The 21,155-nt window shown below is 38.0% G+C and overlaps 1 protein-coding gene across 2 annotated transcripts in view; it reads left to right on the top strand.

Annotated features, from left to right (window-relative positions):
* igf2bp2a (insulin-like growth factor 2 mRNA binding protein 2a) overlaps positions 1-21,155 on the top strand; it is a 340,760-nt gene that overhangs the window by 253,984 nt on the left and 65,621 nt on the right. For both annotated transcript variants that reach the window (XM_028807547.2, XM_028807546.2), the window contains exons 8-10: positions 4,524-4,646; positions 16,392-16,527; positions 19,271-19,405. In XM_028807547.2, coding sequence (XP_028663380.1) covers positions 4,524-4,646; positions 16,392-16,527; positions 19,271-19,405 — 394 coding nt within the window. The remainder of the gene's footprint in view (positions 1-4,523; positions 4,647-16,391; positions 16,528-19,270; positions 19,406-21,155) is intronic.

Below are 21,155 nucleotides of genomic sequence, written 5' to 3'. Positions count from 1 at the left end.
AAGCATATTTAAATATATATCGCAGATTTTTTGCTGGTTCGCGGATTTCTGCAGACAATGGGTCTTTTAATTTCTGGTACATACTTCCTCAGTTGGTTTGCCCAGTTGATTTCATACAAGGGACGCTATTGGCAGATGGCTGAGAAGCTACCCCGCTTACTTTTCTCTCTCTCTTGCGCTGACTTTCTCTGATCCTGACGTAGGGGGATTGAGCAGGGGGCTGTTCGCACACCTAGACGATACGGACGCTCGTCTAAAAATGCTGAAAGATTATCTTCACGTTGCTATCTTTTGTGCAGCTGCTTCCTGAAACGACATGCTGCACGGTGCTTCGCATACTTAAAAGCTCGAAGGGCACGTATTGATTTTTGATTGAAAAACAAACTCTGTTTCTCTCTATCTCTCTCTCTCTCTCTGCTCCTGACGGAGGGGGTGTGAGCTGCCGCCTTCAACAGCTTTGTGCCGCGGTGCTTCGCATACTTAAAAGCCAAACAGCCCTATTGATTTGTTTGCTCTTCTCTATCTCTCTGACATCTGCTCCTGACGCGCACTCCTTTGAAGAGGAAGATATGTTTGCATTCTTTTAATTGTGAGACGGAACTGTCATCTCTGTCTTGTCATGGAGCACAGTTTAAACTTTTGAAAAAGAGACAAATGTTTGTTTGCAGTGTTTGAATAACGTTCCTGTCTCTCTACAACCTCCTGTGTTTCTGCGCAAATCTGTGACCCAAGCATGACAATATAAAAATAACCATATAAACATATGGTTTCTACTTAGCGGATTTTCTTATTTCACGGGTGGCTCTGGAACGCAACCCCCGCGATGGAGGAGGGATTACTGTATATTTTATGATGGTTATTAATGTAGTTTGTTCATTACATATATTGTACTGTATATCAAAGTAATCAACTGTTTTTTGTTGTTTGCAAAATATCATAAATAAGCCTTTAGAAATGACTAGATATTAGATGAAGAAATTGGTTGTCTTTTATTCACAGCAAACTAACTAAAGACAGCAAAAACACACTAGGTCCATTTTTAATCTGTATACTGTTTCATAGAAAATACATAATCCTTTTACCTTGTTGTTTATATTATTTCACATAGTATTCATTTTCATATAAGTGGCAAAGAAATGAGGAGCTCTGCTAACTTTTCTCATTCTAATAATATCCACACAATAAAAAACTTGTTTATGTTTTACTGTGTGAATAATTAAAAAAAAATGTTTGACTGTCAGATCTCATCATGTATAATTACAGTGTTCAATGACAGGTCAATGAATTGTAAAGTAGCCCATCACAGTAGGTTTTAATCTGTGGCATACCCAGGGTTGGTGGAATATTGTCAATACATTTAACATTTTAATTTATCATTTTTAATTCAATGTTGTTACTACAGTAGTAATACTAGCACAAACTACTTGGCTGAAACAGGTGTGCTAACAGCAGAAAGTCCTCCAAAACTGAAACATTGCACGTGAAGGGCATGAATGACATAATTGGTGACTTGGGGGAAAGTTGGTGACATTCAGTTTTAGCTTATGGAAAGAGAGTGACTTGACAGAAATAATATTTTGAGACCAGCTATTTTATATGGGTTGGAGATGGTGGCACTGACCAGAAAGCAGGAGACAGAACTGGAGGTAGCATAGTTAAAGATGCTAAGGGTGTGACGAGGACAGATTGGATTACAAATGTGTACATTAGAGGGTTGGCTCAAGTTGGATGGTTGGGAGACAAAGTCAGAGAGGCGAGTTTGTGTTGGTTTGGACATGTGCAGAGGAGAAATGCTGAGTATATTGGGAGAAGGATGCTAAGGATAGAGCTGCCAGGGAAGAGGAAAAGAGGAAGACCTAAGAGAAGGTTAATGGATGTGGTATGAGAGGACTTGCAGGTGATGAGTGTTACAGAATAAGATGCAGAGGACAGAAAGATATGGAAGAAGATGATCTGCTGTGGCAAACTCCTAACAGGAGCAGCCGAAAAAAGAAGAAGAAAAATATTTACTTTTCTTTTGAGGTGTTGTCAGGGTGGCAGTACACTGTGCTGAAATTATCAGGGAATCCTTATCCCCAACAGCTTCCCCCAGCACTACATTAAAGAGTGATAAAAATGCAGGTATAACAGACAGTAACTTTGTATAATGTTAACGTTTACCCCCCCAGGTGGAATTGAAGAGTCGCATAGTGTGGGGGAGGAACAATCTCCTCAGTCTATCAGTGGAGCAAGACAGTGACAGCAGTCTGTCACTGAAGCTGCTCCTCTGTCTGGAGATGATACTGTTTAGTGGATGCAGTGGATTCTCCATGATTGGCAGGAGCCTGCTCAACGCCTGTCGCTCTACAACGGATGTCAAACTGTCCAGCTCCGTGCCTACAATAGAGCCTGCCTTCCTCACAAGTTTGTCCAGGCGTGAGGCATCCCTCTTCTTTATGCTACCTCCCCAGCACACCACCGTGTAGAAGAGGGTGCTCGCCACAACCGTCTGATAGAACATCTGCAGCATCTTATTGCAGATGTTGAAGGACGCCAGCCTTCTAAGGAAGTATAGTCATCTCTGTCCAGTTGCACTCCCAGGTATTTATAGGTCTGTACCCTCTGCACACAGTCACCTCTGATGATCAGATGACCATGAGGGGCCTGGTCCTCCAAAAATTCACCACCAGCTCCTTGGTTTTGCTGGTGTTCAGGTGTAGGTGGTTTGAGTCACACCATTTAACAAAGTCCTTGATTAGGTTCCTATACTCCTCCTTCTGCCCACTCCTGATGCAGCCCACGATAGCAGTATCGTCAGCGAACATTTGCACGTGGCAGGACTCAGAGTTGTATTGGCTGAACATAACAGGAGAAAGTACAGTCCCCAGCGGCACTCCTGTGCTGCTGACCACAATGTCAGACCTGCAGTTCCCGAGACGTACATACTGAGGTCTGTCTGTGAGATAGTTCATTATCCATACCACCAGGTATGAATCTACTCCCATCTCTGTCAGTTTATCCCTAAGGAGCAGAGGTTGGATGGTGTTGAAGGCACTAGAGAAGTCCAGAAACATAATTCATACAGCACCACTGCCTCTGTCCAAGTGGGAGAGGGATCGGTGTAGCATATAGATGATGGCATCCTCCGCTCCCACCTTCTCCTGGTATGCGAACTGCAGAGGGTCGAGGACGTGGCGGACTTGTGGCCTCAGGTGGTGAAGCAGCAGCCGCTTCATGGTCTTCATCACATGTGACGTCAGGATGACAGGCTTGAAGTCATTCAGCTCACTAGGACGTGATACCTTTGGGACTGGGGTGATACAAGATGTTTTCCAAAGCCTCTGGACTCTCCCCTGTTCCAGGCTCAGGTTAAAGATGTGCTGTAGAGGACTCCCCAGCTCCAAAGCACAGGCCTTCAGCAGTCGTGGAGATATTCCATCTGGACCCACTGCTTTGCTGGCACGAAGTCTCCTCAGCTCTTTGCTTACCTGGGCTGCTGTAATTGTGGGTGGGGGGAAACTGTCTCCTATGCTGGTATCAGCAGAAGGATGGGTGGAGGGTGCAGTACTCTGAGGTGAGAGTGGGTTAGGGTGGTCAAACCTGTTAAAGAAGTTGTTCATCAGGTTTGCTCTCTCCGCGTCTCTCGCGATGGTGGCACTCTTCTTCGAGTTGCAGCCAGTGATGATCTTCATCCCATCCCACACTTCATTCTTGCTGTTATTCTGTAACTTCTGCTCCAGCTTTCTCCTGTACTTCTCCTTCACTGCCCTGAGCTGGACTCGGAGTTCCTTCTGCATGTGCTTGAGCTCATACTGATCACCGCCTTTAAAAGCCCTTTTCTTTTGGTTCAGAAGGCCCTTGATGTCACTTGTAATCCATGGCTTGTTGTTAGCACAGCAGCATACTTTTCTTACTGAAACTACAATGTCCATACAGAAGTTGATGTAGTCAGTGTGCAGTCAACAACCTCCTCAATGTTTTCACTATATGATCCCTGCAGGATATCCCAGTCCGTAGTTCCAAAGCAGTCTCTCAGAGTCTGCTCTGCCTCAGGGGACCACTTCCTGAATGAGCATGTGGTTGTAGGTAGCTCCCTCACTCTTGGTTTGTAGTGAGGCTGAAGCAGAACCAGGTTATGATCTGCTTTCCGAAGTGCAGGCAGCGAGGTGGCGCTGTACGCGTCTTTAACGTTTGCATACAGTAGGTCAATAGTCCTATTTCCCTGGGTGTTACAGTCCACATACTGGGAGAAGGCAGGTAATGTTTTGTCCAGCGTCACATGGTTAAAGTCTCCAGCAATTAGCACAAGCGCCTTGTATGCCTTAGAGCCAGAGGGTGACACTAAATTTCGACCTTATGAACCCATGTAGCTATATAAAAAATCCATCTTTGTTCCCTGGACCTAATGAACTTTAGTGAAATTATTTACTGTTTACTATATAATAACATTTTAATTCACTAGTGAATATTTTTTTGCTTTTGTACCCCATTAATATAGACATTCGAATATGGAACAATATTGTTTGCTTCTTTCTTGTAATTAGAACTGAAGAGATTCCTTTGAAAGTTTTGGCTCACAACAGCCTCGTTGGGAGACTAATTGGCAAAGAAGGTCGAAATCTCAAGAAAATTGAGCAAGAGACTGGGACCAAGATCACTATCTCGTCGTAAGTAACTGGAGTCCAAGCATCTTTCTGCAGCATCAGTGACTGATGGGGCTTATGGTTTTGCTGGCTTTGTAAATGAAAATATGAAATTCTATTCTGTGTACCAGAGGAATCAAAGAAGAAAAACACTGAGTACCAGCTCTGAATTAGGTTCATCTGTGTCTCTGTAAACTTAGCTTTCCTCAGAAGCAAGGTTATTTTAGTTTTGTTTAATCATATTAGTTTTTAGTCTTTATTATTTCTGATCTTACTTGGAAATTCAGTTTAGTTTTAGTTTTCCTTCATAGTAGTTTTTTTTAGTTTTAATGTATTTTTACAATACATTTTAAAACATTTCTATTTTATATATATACATGTGTATTGTGCAAAAGTTTTAGGCAGGTGTGAAAAAATGCTGTAAACAAAGAATGCTTTCAAAAATGGAAGTGTTAATCATTTATTTTCATCAATCAACATACTGCAGTGAATGAACAAAAGAGAAATCTAAATCAAATCAATATTTGGTGTGACCACCCTTTGCCTTCAAAACAGCATCAATTCTTCTAGGTACACTTGCACACAGTTTTTGAAGGAACTCGGCTGGTAGGTTGTTCCAAACATCTTGGAGAACTAACCACAGATCTTCTGTGGATGTAGGCTTCCTCACATCCTTCTGTCTCTTCATGTAATTCCAAACACACTCGATGATGTTGAGATCAGGGCTCTGTGGGGGCCATACCATCACTTGCAGGACTTCTTGTTCTTCTTTACGCTGAAGATAGTTCTTAATGACTTTGGCTGTATGTTTGGGGTCATTGTCCTGCTGCAGAATAAATTTGGGGCCAATCATACGTGTCCCTGATGGTATTGCATGATGGATAAGTATCTGCCTGTATTTCTCAGCATTGAGAACACCATTAATCCTGACCAAATCTGCAACTCCATTTGCAGAAATGCAGCCCCAAACGTTCAAGGAACCTCCACCATGCTTCACTGTTGCCTGCAGACACTCATTATTGTACCGCTCTCCAGCCCTTCGACAAACAAACTGCCTTCTGCTACAGCCAAATATTTCAGATTTTGACTCATCAGTCCAGAGCACCTGCTGCCATTTTTCTGCACCCCAGTTCCTATGTTTTCGTGCATACTTGAGTCGCTTGGCCTTGTTTCCATGTCGGAGGTATGGCTTTTTGGCTGCAACTCTTCCATGAAGACCACTTCTGGCCAGAATTCTCCGGACAGTAGATGGGTGTACCTGGGTCCCACTGGTTTCTGCGAGTTCTGAGCTGATGGCATTGCTGGACATCTTCCGATTTCGAAGGGTAATAAGCTTGATGTGTCTTTCATCTGCTGCCCGTTTCTTTGTGCTTCTTCAAAAGAGCTTGAACAGCACATCTTGAAACCCCAGTCTGCTTTGAAATCTTTGTCTGAGAGAGACCTTGCTGATGCAGTATAACTACCTTGTGTCTTGTTGCTGTGCTCAATCTTTCCATGACATGAAACTGTCTTCCACAACCTCGCCTTGGTAGCAGAGTTTGGCTGTTCCTCACCCAGTTTTAAGCCTCCTACACAGCTGTTTCTGTTTCAGTTAATGACTGTGTTTCAACCTACGTGTGACATTGATGATCATTAGCACCTGTTTGGTATAATTGGTTGATCATACACCTGACTACAATCTTACAAAATCCCTGACTTTGTGCAAGTGTACCTATAAGAATTGATGCTGGTTTGAAGGCAAAAGGTAATAACACCAAATATTGATTTGATTTAGATTTTTCTTATGTTAGCTCACTTTGCATTTTGTAAATTGATAACAATAAACAATCGTTATTTATATTTCTGAAAGCATTCTTTGTTTACAGCATTTTTTCACACCTGCCTAAAACTTTTGCACAGTACTGTATGTATATATACTGTATTAGTTTCAGTTTTAGTAATTATGTTGTTATGGGTTAAAGAACATGCAAATAAAAATAATTTGGTACAGTGGTTAGAGTTTGTACCTCACAGCTCTAGAAACCCGAGTTTCAATCCAGGCCTGGTTAATGTCTCTGTGGAGTTTGTACATTCGCCTTATGTCTGTGCACATGAAGAGTAATTGGTGAATCTAAGTTAGCCTAGTGTGATCAAATCTGTAAATGCCTGCGTAAGCTTGCCATAAAATAGACTAATGCCTTGTCCCGGGTTTCTGTCTGTGTTGCTTTATTATGGGCTCTTCACAATTCTGAAATGGACAAACAGGTTAGAAAATGGGTGGATGGATAATGAAAATGTAGGACTTGATCAAGGAATATTAGGCTTGTTCCAAACTGCTAAGAGCTTGGAACAGTTCAGTACTTTATGCAGGGACACTGATAAAATCTGCCTCTCCCCCTCATTCACTGGTCAAAAGCTCTGTCGTTAATTCGAAGCATAAAGTTTGAATGTACTTCCTTTTCTTGAACTGCTCTGATTTTCCAGAAGTATTTATTTTATAATATTTTAGCAAAAAATGCACAAATGTTGGACACTGTCAGCATATGACTAGATAACTAAAATGTGAATTATGCGACACAAATAACCTGAGTCTTTTTCATTTTAATATTGTTTGCTGTTGTTCAGAATTGGCCCAACATGGGTGACCTTTGGTGCTTGTTGTATTATAAACTTTGTTTTTGCCATTCTCCATAAAATTCTGAAATAAAAAATGTTGTCACCCGCCACTACAGAACATGTTCAAACAGCATGAGGTAAGTGACAAATAAAAAAAAATACATTTTTGGGGAGAGTATTCCTTTAAGTGGTAGATATGATAATGTGATAATTACCCCTGGTTTTTGAATACAATTGGTCCACTTATAGTCTCTGACTATAAGTCTCATGGGTGGCATGACCAAAATTCTATATCACAGTATTTTTCAAAATGATACCGGTTTCACAGTATTGACAATATTTTTTTCCCATGCATGAGTGGATGTTATTGCAGTGGAAAATGTGGTTTACTGGCTAAGAATAACCTATTCCACTGTCATAAGAATTGCACATTGTCAAAAAAACATTTTAATGTGCACACAAGTATTAATACAGGTTTGCATGGCCACATAAAGTGATAGTTTTCAAGGGGGTGGCACTAATGAAGAGAAGGAATCACATTGCATGACAGATGCAGTCAAAATATAGAGCTTTTTTACTGAACAAAGTTTGCAAACAACTTAAACTAAAATTTGACAACATATTTTCAACCATCCAAAGAGGCATTTACACTTCCTAAAATATCCAGAGGTGCTTGTCAAAAGTTGTATTGCACTGAACATGTCTTAGAAAAGGAATAAATAGTAATGATTTTTTGTAAACCAACTACACTTTGTTAATGTTAACAATCTCTGTCCACTGACACGTTAAAGTGACTTTTTAAACAACTTTACTATCATTAAACTGCATAAAATTTAAACTAATAAATAATAACAATACAATAAATAATAGTATGTATAGTAATAATACTATTACTTCCAAGACTTCAAAGCCCAGGTGCATTACACAGTATTCACAAAATAAAAATAAAATAAAACAGGTGCAACTTGGTGATGACATATTTACCAATTGAACTATCATTAAGGCAAACTGCATTAATATGGACCTTGCTTCAAGCTAAGGTATATACATAAATAATAAAACTGCAACTTGCATTTATAATGCTATTTGTGGTATAGCCCTACGGAATCGTATTAGGGCCACAGTGAAGAAAAAAAATACGGACACAGTGAAGAAAAAAAAAAACTATGTCGAGATTAAAGTCGAAATTTCCACTTTATTCTCATAGTTTATTTTGTCATTAAAGTAGAATGACGTAAACTAAACTTCATCCTAAAATCAATGTTTAATTTACTAGATTTTCTCAAATCCCGTCATAAGTTAATGTAGCACGTTAAAAGCGTTGTGTTAAGTGTTCCCCGACCCAGTTGTTAATCACTGTGCGCTTCTTAAACTGACCTCCTCTACACTAAGAGGAGGCGCAGGCAGCGATCGCCACACAGAATACATTCACTTCATGATATTCCTGCTCTCTGAAAATGTAGAATGCTAAGATAAATTTTCAGGATGAAATAATAATAATAATAATAATTCTTTAAAGCAGGTATTAAACATGCACGGTAGTGCTGCTCCCTCACAGTAAGGGGTCCCCAGGTGTATGTTCAGTGTAGAGAACTTTATGGCAGGTGTGACGAGGCTCCAAAAAACTGGATGTATGAATAGGTATCGCACAGGTTTAACTTAAATATTGCGTAAACATTGGGTTTGTGATCTGGTGGTCAGAGACATGAACACAGAATTCAATGGATATTCTTCTGAGCAGGCTTTCTTTATTGCATGCATGCTGTCTCTGTCTGAAGTACCAAAGCCGCAGTTCCTATCTTTCCTTTTTCTTTCTCCACATAACCAATTACCACACAATAAACGTCTTTGTGAAATTAAACGTAGTTATAAACTTAGACCACGGAGTGTTCAGAACTTAAAAGAAAATCTTCGTTATACATGTTTAATTATGCCGTCCATTCAGGGTTGCGCCCATCCCAGTAAGCATTGTGAGCGAGGCAGGAGCAAATCCTGAACGGGGCACCAGCACATCGCAGGGTGAATATGAGCAACACATACACTAGCAGGGTTAATATAGCAGAACAAAACCTCACATCCTACATGACTGAAAGAAATCTGAAGCACGCCAAGTAAACCCACCAGAAAAACATGCAAATTCAAATCAAGGAACACCCGGGACCCCATTGCTGCGAGGCAGCAGTGCAACCTCCACGCCACCGTGCCCCCACATGATTAATACATGCTTTAAAGCATTTCATCATGAAAATTATATCAAGTATTTATCTTACCATTCTAAATGTTCAGGGAGCAGGAATATCATGAAATTAATGTATTCTGTATGCTGCCAGCGCCTCCTCTTAGTGCCAGAGGAAGTCAGTTTAAAAAACACATAGCAATTAACATGGCTTGGGGAACACAACACAAAGCATTTAATGTGCTACATAACTTATGACGGGGTTTGAGAAAATCTAGTAAATTAAATGTTCATTTTAAGATGAAGTTTAGTTTACGATGCTCTACTTTAATATCAAATTACGAGAATAAAGTCAACATGTCGACTTTAATCTCGACAAACGACGAGAATAAAGTGGAAATGTTGAGAATAAAGTCAACATGTCGACTTTATTCTCGTCATAAACGTCGAGATTAAAGTGAAAACTGTTGAGAATAAAGTCAACATGTCGTCACACTATTACACAGTACCCAGGTACATTACACAGTATTGAAGAAAGTAAAACAAGTACAACTTGGCTTGCAGTATTATCTAGTAGTATAGAAACAGTATTCACACATTTGAACATAATTGTCCACATCCAACCTTTTAAATCCAAAGTATCTCCAGACAACAGACGTGACTCCTTTTTCCAGCAAAACTTCTTCTGTGTCATCATTTTCAACTTTATCGTCAGCTACAGCTTCAGTTTCGGAATGTTCTGTGTCCATTTTCATTGCGCAATACCTACACTACCGCATGTACTGTACTCCGTTGCACGCCTGTTTAGCAGTGTAGCAGTGAAAAAGAGCCCCCGCGCAACACCGGTGTAGCAGTGAAATAGGTCCCCCTTAAACAGTTTCCCGCAGCGCCATGTTCCGAAAGTTGTTTATGCAATTTAAACCGGTGTTGTGGTATAAGAAAAATCATAACAAAAATAAAAAACGGTTTTCGGTATGAACCGGTATACCGCCCAGCACTACTCTGACTCTATCATATTCCACCAGCAATGTGATAATCTAATGGGACAAAGGCCAGCATATGGAACTATTCATTGACCCCTTTAGTAGTGAATGTAAATGAACACCCATGCCATTCTTCATCATCCTACTTTTTTACATCTCTAAACATGTCTGTCTTTCAAAGTGCATTTGTTCTGATAAAACTTTGGCCAGTTGTGCATAATTTCAATAGTTGATTAAGTTATGCAAAATTACTGAAAATGTTTAGCATTCAGTATGTGAATGGTAATGTTTGAAATAATAATTGAACTATTTCTTGTATTTCATGTATAAAATACCAACATATATAATATAATATATATAATATACTGGCAACACAGTGATTTTTAAATAATCAAGTTAATTTAAGGAATTTTTGTTTTAGTCTTATACTTACCTCATCTTAGTCACATAGTAGTTAAAAATATATATTTTTTGTACCCAGGACATCCACTGGCCTGCTGTACATCCACCCCCAAAAATCTATCGGGAGTCATTCACATCTTCACACCCCTGTCACCCCTTACTCATACCCTCCACCCCTAGCTCCTCACAATTATATTGACTATTTTTCCAACATTGTGGTTTTCTTCAAAAGACTTCTTCCATATCTGGAGCTTGCCCAGAAGTAATCCAGAGGAAGGTTTAAGGTCTTGCTGAACCCCATATTCATTGAACTTAGTGTCATTAGGTGAGTTTAAAAGTTTAATTAGCTGGGACAAGAGATGTTAGTATAGGGTGAGCAACAGGAGGTGAAGAAGGAAGGGTGTTTTGATGTCCTAATACGTAGGCAAGTGAATAAGTAACAAAACCTGTGTTACGGTGTGTACTTTGCTTGTGTTAAACCATCCCTTGTCAATAGATGTTTAACACTAGAATTACCAGAGCCTATGAAAAAACTCGTAGATCCGGCCCACCTTAAATCCCATCGCACCTCTCCGTCAGCGTCTTTTGTCCTGTAAGTGTGTTGATAAAGACAAGCAGCAATCAGCCTGAGTGAAGTGCTGGAGTTTTAGAGTGGAAATAATAGATCGTTATTTGAAACAAATGCATTACATGTGTGTTCCATTTCCACAATAATCTGTGTAAACACATTGTTAAAACAAACTTTTTTCATATTTTAGTAGTAAATGACAAAATTTTGGCATAAACTATATAATGTGTGAAGCCTGAAGTCCAACAATCAAATAAACACTTTCACAAAAGGTTCAAGGATGATACAACAGCTTCCGTGGCGTAGTGGTAAGATTTGCTGACTTGTAATAAAGAGTCCCCGGTTTCATCCCGACAGACTCCTATATTTGCCGTTTTCAGTAGTGAGCTGCTCTTATTGTTAGTATTATACGTGTGTACTGGATAGATAGATAGATAGATAGATAGATAGATAGATAGATAGATAGATAGATAGATAGATAGATAGATAGATAGATAGATAGATAGATAGATAGATAGATACTTTATCTATCTATCTATCTATCTATCTATCTATCTATCTATCTATCTATCTATCTATCTATCTATCTATCTATCTATCTATCTATCTATCTATACAGTACACACGTACATTTGGTTTGTGTCTGTAACAGACGGTATATATTTAAAGTACTTGTAAAAGTTACTGTTTTTTTTTTTCACTTTTATTGTCTCAGTCACAATCATGATACATATTACTGCCCGAGAGATCTGAAGCTGTTAGTTTTAACTTGAAACTGGGAATAACTGTAGATGTGAATGCTGTTTTGAGGCAATGGAACTGGACATTCTCTGATCTGGATGGATAAAAGCTGACACACAAACGCTGGTGAATCTGCCTTCTTTGTATCTCACCATCACTTGATTTTTTTTATTCAGTTTTATTGAGTGTTCCTGAATTAGTATACACCTTAAAAGTCTATAAAAAAAGACATAGGTATATATGATATTTGGAATTATTCATTTTATGACCTGTATAGTACATTTTGGAAAACATTGTGGCACGGACGCAACATTATTCATGTTATTCATATTCATTCGCATAACATCTTGTGGATGTAATCAGTGACCGTGTGTTTTTTTTTTTTTCCCGATCTTTCCAGACCCCACATGTTGCTGTATGGTGCTGTTTCTTTTGTACTCCAGGACATGCAGAGGAAAGAATAGTACAGAGAGGTCAGTTCAGCGCTATATGTAATCATCAGATTCAAATGTTAACAGTTCACACACACGCAATGACCATCCTTCCTACATTTACAACGTGTGTACCTATTGCAATGCCCACACTTTTCTCTATGCTTTGGTTCCTATTACATTGAAAGGGCACCTGACACTGACTCAGTTTACTTTCCTGGTGAAAGCGGCTGTCTGGAACAGAAGCTTGTCGATGTTGCATCCTCCTTTATTTTTTCCATTGCCTTTTCTAATAAGATGCGACGACGAAGTTCCTCTGCAAGGTGAGCCATGAACACTCTTCTTTTTCTCAGTGGCCCCTGTACATGACTTGCACAGTACATGTGCGTTGATCGCCGCCAGGTCAAGCTTGTTATTGCACACAGCAACTGGCCATCTGCATGTTCCTGCTTACACTGAATAAGCTCACGCCTTCTGGTGCACGATGTCAATGCAGCACAGAGAAAAATAGAAAGAAACAAATATATGGGACATTGAGTATAAATTTATAGTATTTGGAAAAGTTAGCTTTTTTCAGTTTTATTCTCTCAATCACGATCACGCTGTAACTATGCCCCTCCTGATCTGACTCTAAGTAACAGCGCCAGCATAAATTCACACCCGATCTGACGCTGTTCATTTTCAAATAATATTGCATTAGTGCGATGATGTTTTCTGATTGGTACTATTCAGGTCATAAAATGATTTCTTCAGAATGTCACATATATTATCTCTTTCTTTCAGGTATGTAATAGAAACCACAGCACAGAGAGAAGTGTGTACATTGCAACAGGTACACATGTTGTAAATGTAGGAAGGACAGTCCTTGCGTGTGTGTGAACTGTTAACATTTGAATTTGATGATTGCATATAGCGCTGAACTGACCTCTCTGTACTATTCTTTCCTCTGCATGTCCTGGAGTACAAAAGAAACAGCACCATACAGCAACATGTGGGGACTGGCAAGATCGAGAAAAAAAAAAACAAAAAAACATGCGGTCACTGATTACAACCACAAGATGTTATGCGAATGAATTAGAATAATATGAATAATGTTGCATCCGTGCCACAATGTTTTCTGAAATGTACTATACAGGTCATAAAATGAATAATTCCAAATATCACATATACCTATGTCTCTGTTCTTCATAGACCATAAGGTGCATACTAATTCAGCGTCAGCAGGAACACTCAATAAAACTGAATAAAAAAAATCAAGTGATGGTGAGATACAAAGAAGGCAGATTCACCAGCGTTTGTGTGTCAGCTTTTATCCATCCAGATCAAAGAATGTCCAGTTCCATTGCCTCAAAACACCACTGACATCTACAGTTATTCCCAGTTTCCAATAAAAACTAACAGCGTCAGATCCCTAGGGCAGTAGTATGTATCGTGATCATGACTGAGAGAATAAAAGTGAAAAAAAACAAAAAAACGGTAACTTTTACAAGTACTTTAAATGTATACCGTCTGTTACAGACGCAATCCAAATGTACGTGTGTACTGTATAATGCTAACAATAAGAGCAGCTCACTACTGAAAACGGCAAATATAGGAGTCCTCGGGATTGAACCGGGGACTCTTGATTACAAGTCAGCAAATCTTACCACTATGCCACAAAAGCTGTTGTATCGTCCTTGAACCTTTTGTGAAAGTGTTTGTTTAATCTTTGGACTTCAGGCTTTACACATTATATAGTTTATGCCAACACTGTGTCATTTACTACTAAAATATGAAAAAAGTTTGTTTTAACAATGTGTTTACACAGATTATTGTAGAAACGGAACACACATGAAATGCATTTGTTCCAAATAACGATCTATTATTTCCACTCTAAAACTCCAGAACTTCACTCTCAGATAATTAAGGCATGAGCTGGGAGAACTTTGTGCATGTTCTGCGGCGATGGGGGGATGGTATAGCAGGCTGCTTGCTGCTTGTCTTTATCGGCACATTTACTTGACAAAAGACGCTGACGGAGAGGTGCAATGGAATTTAAGGTGGGCCGGATCTACGAGGTTTTCCGTAGGCCATGGTAATTCTAGTGTTAATAAATGGAGCATTTTTATATTATGGACTCCTTGGTATCATTCTGGGGAAGAGGGTTGTTCTCTTCATTTGCAAGTTAAAGAAATTAAAACATTTTGAAGCCTTTTTATTAATCAATAATCAGAATCACTGAGCTAATGCCAGAATTCTGGACGTCATCTTAAATTTCACTTTGATAAAATTCTCTTTCCTGAAGCTATTTTTTATGTTATTGGGTAATGGAAATATGGTAATGGAAGACTATTTGTGGACCCCACTTGACTCAACAAGAGAATGCCTAGTTCACAGATAAGTCTGGTATTTTTCAAGTGAAAGTTATTTCTTCCTGGTACATATTAATTTTCCACATAAAATTGTGTTCTAAAGTAAAGTGTTTTTGATAAATTTTAAACATTCCTTGTCTGTTCTTTCAGTTTGCAATGAAAATAATGGGTCAATAGGTGATACAAAAAGGCTTAAAACTTACCAAATACGTCCATTTTTAAAGCCAAAAATGTTATCGAGTATTAATCCGCATTGTGTGATTGCACACATATTGCAAAACAGTGTATTTGTGTTGCTTTAAGAAAGAAAAATTAAACACAAAGCAAAACGTTGTTGTGACATTCAGCCTAATGAAAGGGACGGTGCACTTTACTCTGCCACTTGTTTTCTTCTGCAGCATCCTTCAAGGCCATGGGAGCGGATTCATCTTGGAATGCCATCACTGAGGTGAATCCACTAGTCCATCAATATCATTGTAAGCTGCAAGAACAGACAAGGAAATAAAAAAAAATAACTTCACTTTAGAACACAATTTTATGTGGCAAATTAATATATACTGTGATTATGAAAATTACTTGTGAATAAAACTTGAAAAATACCGAACTTATCCTTTAGCACTAGAATCCCTGAAGCCTACGAAAAATGTCGTAATGCCGGGCCATGTTAAATTCTTTCACACCTCTTCATCAGTGTTTTTGTTTTCAAAATGTGTCACTCAGCAGTAGCAGCAAGCACCCTGCTATCCCATGCTATTGCCTGTTATCATGTTCCAGAATCAAATACTCTTCAGTCATAACTGTTGGTTATGGGAAAGCTTGACTGCACAAGCCAGTTTAAGTGAATATGAATTTTTCACAGAGGACATAATATGCAATCAGTATTATAATAATCAAGGGTAGAATAGTGGCACAATGGTTAGGGCTATTGCCTCACATTTCCAAGCAGGCTTGTCCAATCCACTCTGTGTGCTTGGTTTGCATGTTGTCTACATGTCTGCATAGGTTTTTCTTCTCCAGGTATTCTAGTTTGTCACCTGCATCCTAAAGGTGTGCATGTTAAATGAGGTTGCATCTCTAAAGTGGTGCCACATGAGTGTATGTGAGTGTGTGAGTTTCCTTGTGATGTACTGACAGTTTATGGTTCCTGCTGGGATAAGCTACAGCTCTTTGTAAATCCTAAAATTGGATAATGTTGGTCCAATTGATAGAAGGATAGATGGAATGATCAGCCATTCACTTTCTTTTTCTTTTTTGCATTTCCACTGGTATCTGCAGGCATTGTCTAGTAACACACAGGTGAAAACATCACCTCACCCAGCTCTACAGTGCAGTAGCTGATGACGATCAAGGAGTTTCGTCTTGGGGCCTCTTCTATCTTCATTTGAGTTTGTCTTCTAAAACTTTTCTTCTGAAAAAACTCCAAAGCAAACTCTACTGTAGAATGTAAAGTCTGTGGCAGATTTTGAGAGAAGTGGCTTATCTGTAGCTGTTTATTAATTTGTATGTCTCCTGTTCATTTCAGTTTACAAGACTTAACCATTTACAACCCAGAGAGGACCATTACTGTGAAAGGCAGTATAGAAGCTTGCTGCAGAGCTGAAGTAGAAATAATGAAGAAGCTCAGAGAAGCCTATGAAAATGACATTTCTGCAATTAATGTAAGTAGACTGACAATGTAGTTTAGCGACAGAGCATTTTACCTCTTTTGAATTCTTTGATAGAGGAAATATTATATACTGCATATATGTATATAGTTTTTTTTCTTTTACTAATTTTTGTTCTTTGTTAAAGTAGGGATACAATTTTAACAGCTCTCATCAACTTACATCAGTTTAAAGTAGTCCAGCAACACATTATGCTGCACAATTCTGAAAAACAGTATTTTTTTTTTGTTACCAATTTGATTGTCCCAGTCACTAAAGTTCTGTATTTTGTTTGGAGTACATTACAGTCCCTCAAAATTTCACAAAATCCATCCACATTAATTTATTCTTGTAATTCAGTATATTTTATTTAAATTTATATCAAAAGTACAGGTGTAAGTTTTGACACAGGTAGTCTATCCCTGGGATTTTATTTTTAGGCTTTTAGGTTTACTACTACAGTTTTCTGAAAGATGGCACCTCTGTTTTCTGTTTCTTATATCAGATGTCTAAGGAACTTGGCAGTCAATTCCCAGGTCTAAGGCATGCTTGAAGAAAGCAAGAAAATTGACAGGTTGTTCATGTGAAATCAATATTATGTATGTAAGATAAATTCACTTTGATGTGAGTCAAGCCATAAGAGACTCTAGGACTGGTGCATATAAAAGCCAGCAGAAAATACAGGTTGGGAGCATGTGCTGATTGCGAGTTGCCAAACGCACCACACGACAAACCACCTGGATTGGGGCACGAGTGCAGCAGGTGACATCTCAGCATCATATTGGAACAGTGTGAGGTTTTTGCACAGGAATATCTGAGATTGGAAACATTGTGAAATATGGGAGCTCCAGTAAGTCCAAGCAAGGGAATAAATTGTTTAGCTATGAACCATTCCCTTCATAGTCACAGTTTTCAATGGTGTTGAAGCTGTTTTTTAATGGAATTTAAACAGTGTACATTTAGTGGAGCTTAATTTTAATAAAGGTACCCTACCACACATTCAGATCCTACTACTTCAAATTTGGCTCTTTTGTTTTCTCAGTTTTAATTAATGTAATTAATTATTTATTAAAGTGTAACTCAAGTATATTATCCATATATTTTCTAATCCACTTATCCATTTCAGGGAAATGGGGAGCTAGTTCCTATTCTACATAGTAGATTTATATGGCTGAACGCTGGGCTGGGTTCAAATACAAAACTCTGGGGCTGTGAGAAAGAATTGTTAACCAGAGTGCCAACATGCTACCTTTAAACAAAAAAATTTTTTTAGAAATGCAATAAATGAATAGAACAAATACAACACATGGCCATTGCTGTTCAACAACCTATTTTATTTAGAGGAAAGCTAAAAGATTGGATTTTTATACTTCTTTTAGAGTCTGTGTTCACTTCCAAAACTACTAAATGAATAAGTAATTCCTGAGATGTTTAACTCCTGAACTCCTTGAATCTGTGTATAAAAAAGGCTTGTTAGCCTGACCCTGTGTATCACAGGTAAGTATAACATATAACCTATGGAATATTTCTTAAATGAAGTTTATCATTGTATAAGAAAATTAATTTAATAAAGTAAAAGCTAGTATTTTTGTAGAGGACACCTTCTCTTTTCTGCCTTTATAAATGTTCCCCCAGATTAATGCCTACTAGAACAAAATGAGGATACTACCTTCTAGTGGCAGTGCAGGTCTATTCGATTTCCTTCGTCTAAAAAACTACCTGGAGTGTGCCATTACGTCATCTTTTTTCCTACCACCACTTCCTCAAGTTTAATTTCCCTAATCAGGATTCTCATACTAGTCAACTAGATGTCTTTATATAACCCCTTTTTTTTTAGGTGCTTAGTTTTTGTCATTTAACACTGCACAACCTGACATATTTTGTTTTTGTGATCAGTTGGTTTTTAGTAAATGCTGAGCCAGGAGCAGAATTGTACAGTAAGAACTTAGTATCTTATTCTTATTCGTAGTATGCATACCACAGCGAGCGTAATGATTATTTTCTTCACTGTCCTTTAGGTTTTGAAAATTAAGAATATTAAAAATAAAAAGCTCACTATTTCAAACTGCAATTCAGTTAACAACACTGACATCTACTGACAATTTAGAGAGATTACTGTGCCAGCAAAGCTGGGAATAGTATGTTTCTCCCAGTAAGGTCAATGATTTAAAATAATAGACCTGAATTGTTCGTTAAATCAGTATATGGGCTTCATTCGTCTTTGGGAATTTTGATGCTTAGGCCCTTTTAGTTTAAAAAAGTTAGTTACCCATCACACACCTGCTGTTTTGTAATCACTGGACTGTACAGTCCAGTAGATGTAGTTGACTTCAAACTTCAGCATGCTAGTTTAGCCGCTGCACATGTCAAGGAACATCTGGAATAAATATCTTCAAAAGACTTTCCTAATAACAAAGAAGAGACTAAACAACTTCATTCTGACCTGAGAACTACTAATCGGCACCCAGCAAGCTGAATTCAAGAAACAATATATTTTCACATTGGGCAAAATCTTGACTGCTGTAAGATCTTTCTTCAAATATATGTACTTATAAAGTACTTTATCGAAACCAAATATGTCTTTGTGTAAAACAGTGATTAATTTGACATCTAACCAGCCTTTCCCTGTGTTGTATCCTTGGTTGCTCTTGTGTTATTTTTACAGTGGCCTTACTTCTTTACATTAAGTGCTATATAAATTATGAATTTCAGGTTGTGCCGTATGTTTCTTATATCTTCCTCTTGGATCTTATTTTAGCAACAAGCCAACTTGATCCCAGGGCTCAACCTCAATGCTTTGGGTATTTTCTCAACTGGACTGCCAGTCATCCCGTCTGTAGCTGGACCCCGTGGAGCAGCCTCAGCTAGCACCTCTGCTTACAGTCCCTTCCTTGTGAGTACCCAGTACAACCGTGCACCAAGAATTGTTCTTCTAAGAAATGCTACTTATTTCCAGGAAGCTTTGGCGATGGCCTCCTGGAAATGTCTGTAGTTCATGACTTTGGCGTACTTTCAAAGATGAATTATTCTGCAAATGTGAGGGCAAGTTTGAAAAGCTATCATTATGGTCAGGACCTTGTAAAGCTGGAGGCCTGTGGCAAAAACCTAAAACTAACCACATGAACACAGTTGCAGTTTAAGGAAGACTTGGGCTGAAGAACTGGGGATGGGGGAGACACTATATAAAAAAAATAACCATCTCCTGGCATCTTCATGGAAAGCTATCAGACCCATATTTACCTTTAATGAATTCTGAAGAAAATTTTGGTGTAGTTTGTGATCTTTAACTGTGTACACATTCAAGTAATTATACCTGGTCAACAATGTATCTTTTGTTAATAAAAAAAGGAAAAAATTGAAAATAATACATGTTGCAAGTAAATATTTCAGTTGTATTCTGTACATGTGACAAAACCACTAGTACAGATTCTTTGCAGCCATAATTAAATTTGAATGAAATAATTGTTTTATAAAACAAAAATATCTTTAATCAAATGCATTTCTATTGACTTAACTTTCCATTCTGTATACACAACTACTTTACTTATTTGATATCGATACTCCAAATTTAATACTTTAAATTGGAGAGTAAGTATATTCTCACTTGTAGTGACCTATTTAGATCATAATACTCAGTGCCTGTGTATATTTCTTATATATGGTGCATATATACAGTATATACAGTATATATATATATATATATATATATATATATATATATATATATATATATATATATACATACATACAGTCATATGAAAAAGTTTGGGAACCCCTCTTAATTCTTTGGATTTTTGTTTATCATTGGTAGTTTAGGGTTGTTTTCTACCTTGTAGTTAATGATGCTTGGGTAGGATTTGGCCCCTATGGGCTTAAACTTGAGCAAGTCTGAAAAGGGATGAATGGATAAAAGGTTTAAGGTGATAAAAAAAGAACTTCAAGTGGATTACTTGAGCTGCTTATTTCAGAAATGATGTCCAATAGCATGGAATATACTGTATAGTGTACACTTTAGTGTTATGGTGGTATTATTTTCTTACTGAAAGTCTTTGTTTTCTTGATATTAGAGCAGTCAGACCATTTAAGGTTATAGGCTAAACTACCACAGAAACACGTAGCCTCAATCTTGGCATGCATTTCTGTTTTTTCAACATTCTCGCCATACACTGAATGTTTCCCTATTTGAAATATCATTCAAGTAACACATGAAATTGTGTAATTACTGACTTCTTTGAAGATTAATCATATTGTAGGCATTTTGATAAAACATTATCAATATTGGTATTCTTTCCCAAAAAATTATAGCACGAAACAAAGTTCTTTTAGCAGGTTTGTATTATATGTAACAGATGAACAAAATTGGTCATGAATCCACAGCCAGACTAATGCCAGAGTAGCACAAAAAATGCATTCAGCTTTTCTAACAAACAGATCACAGAGTATCAAAACATGCAGTAACAAAAAACACCACGCTGTATCAGTCGTGAGGTTTTTGCACAGGAATATCTGAGATTGGAAAAATTGTGAAATATGAGAGCTCCAGTAAATCCAAACAAGAGAAGAAGTTCTGTTCATAGTCACAGTTTTCAATGGTGTTGAAGCTGTTTTAAAATGGAAGGAAAACAGTGCACATTTAATAGAGC

Source organism: Erpetoichthys calabaricus, chromosome 8 (genome assembly GCF_900747795.2).
Source record: "Erpetoichthys calabaricus chromosome 8, fErpCal1.3, whole genome shotgun sequence".
Lineage (NCBI taxonomy): Eukaryota > Metazoa > Chordata > Cladistia > Polypteriformes > Polypteridae > Erpetoichthys > Erpetoichthys calabaricus.
This window is presented reverse-complemented; position numbering and strand designations above follow the sequence as displayed.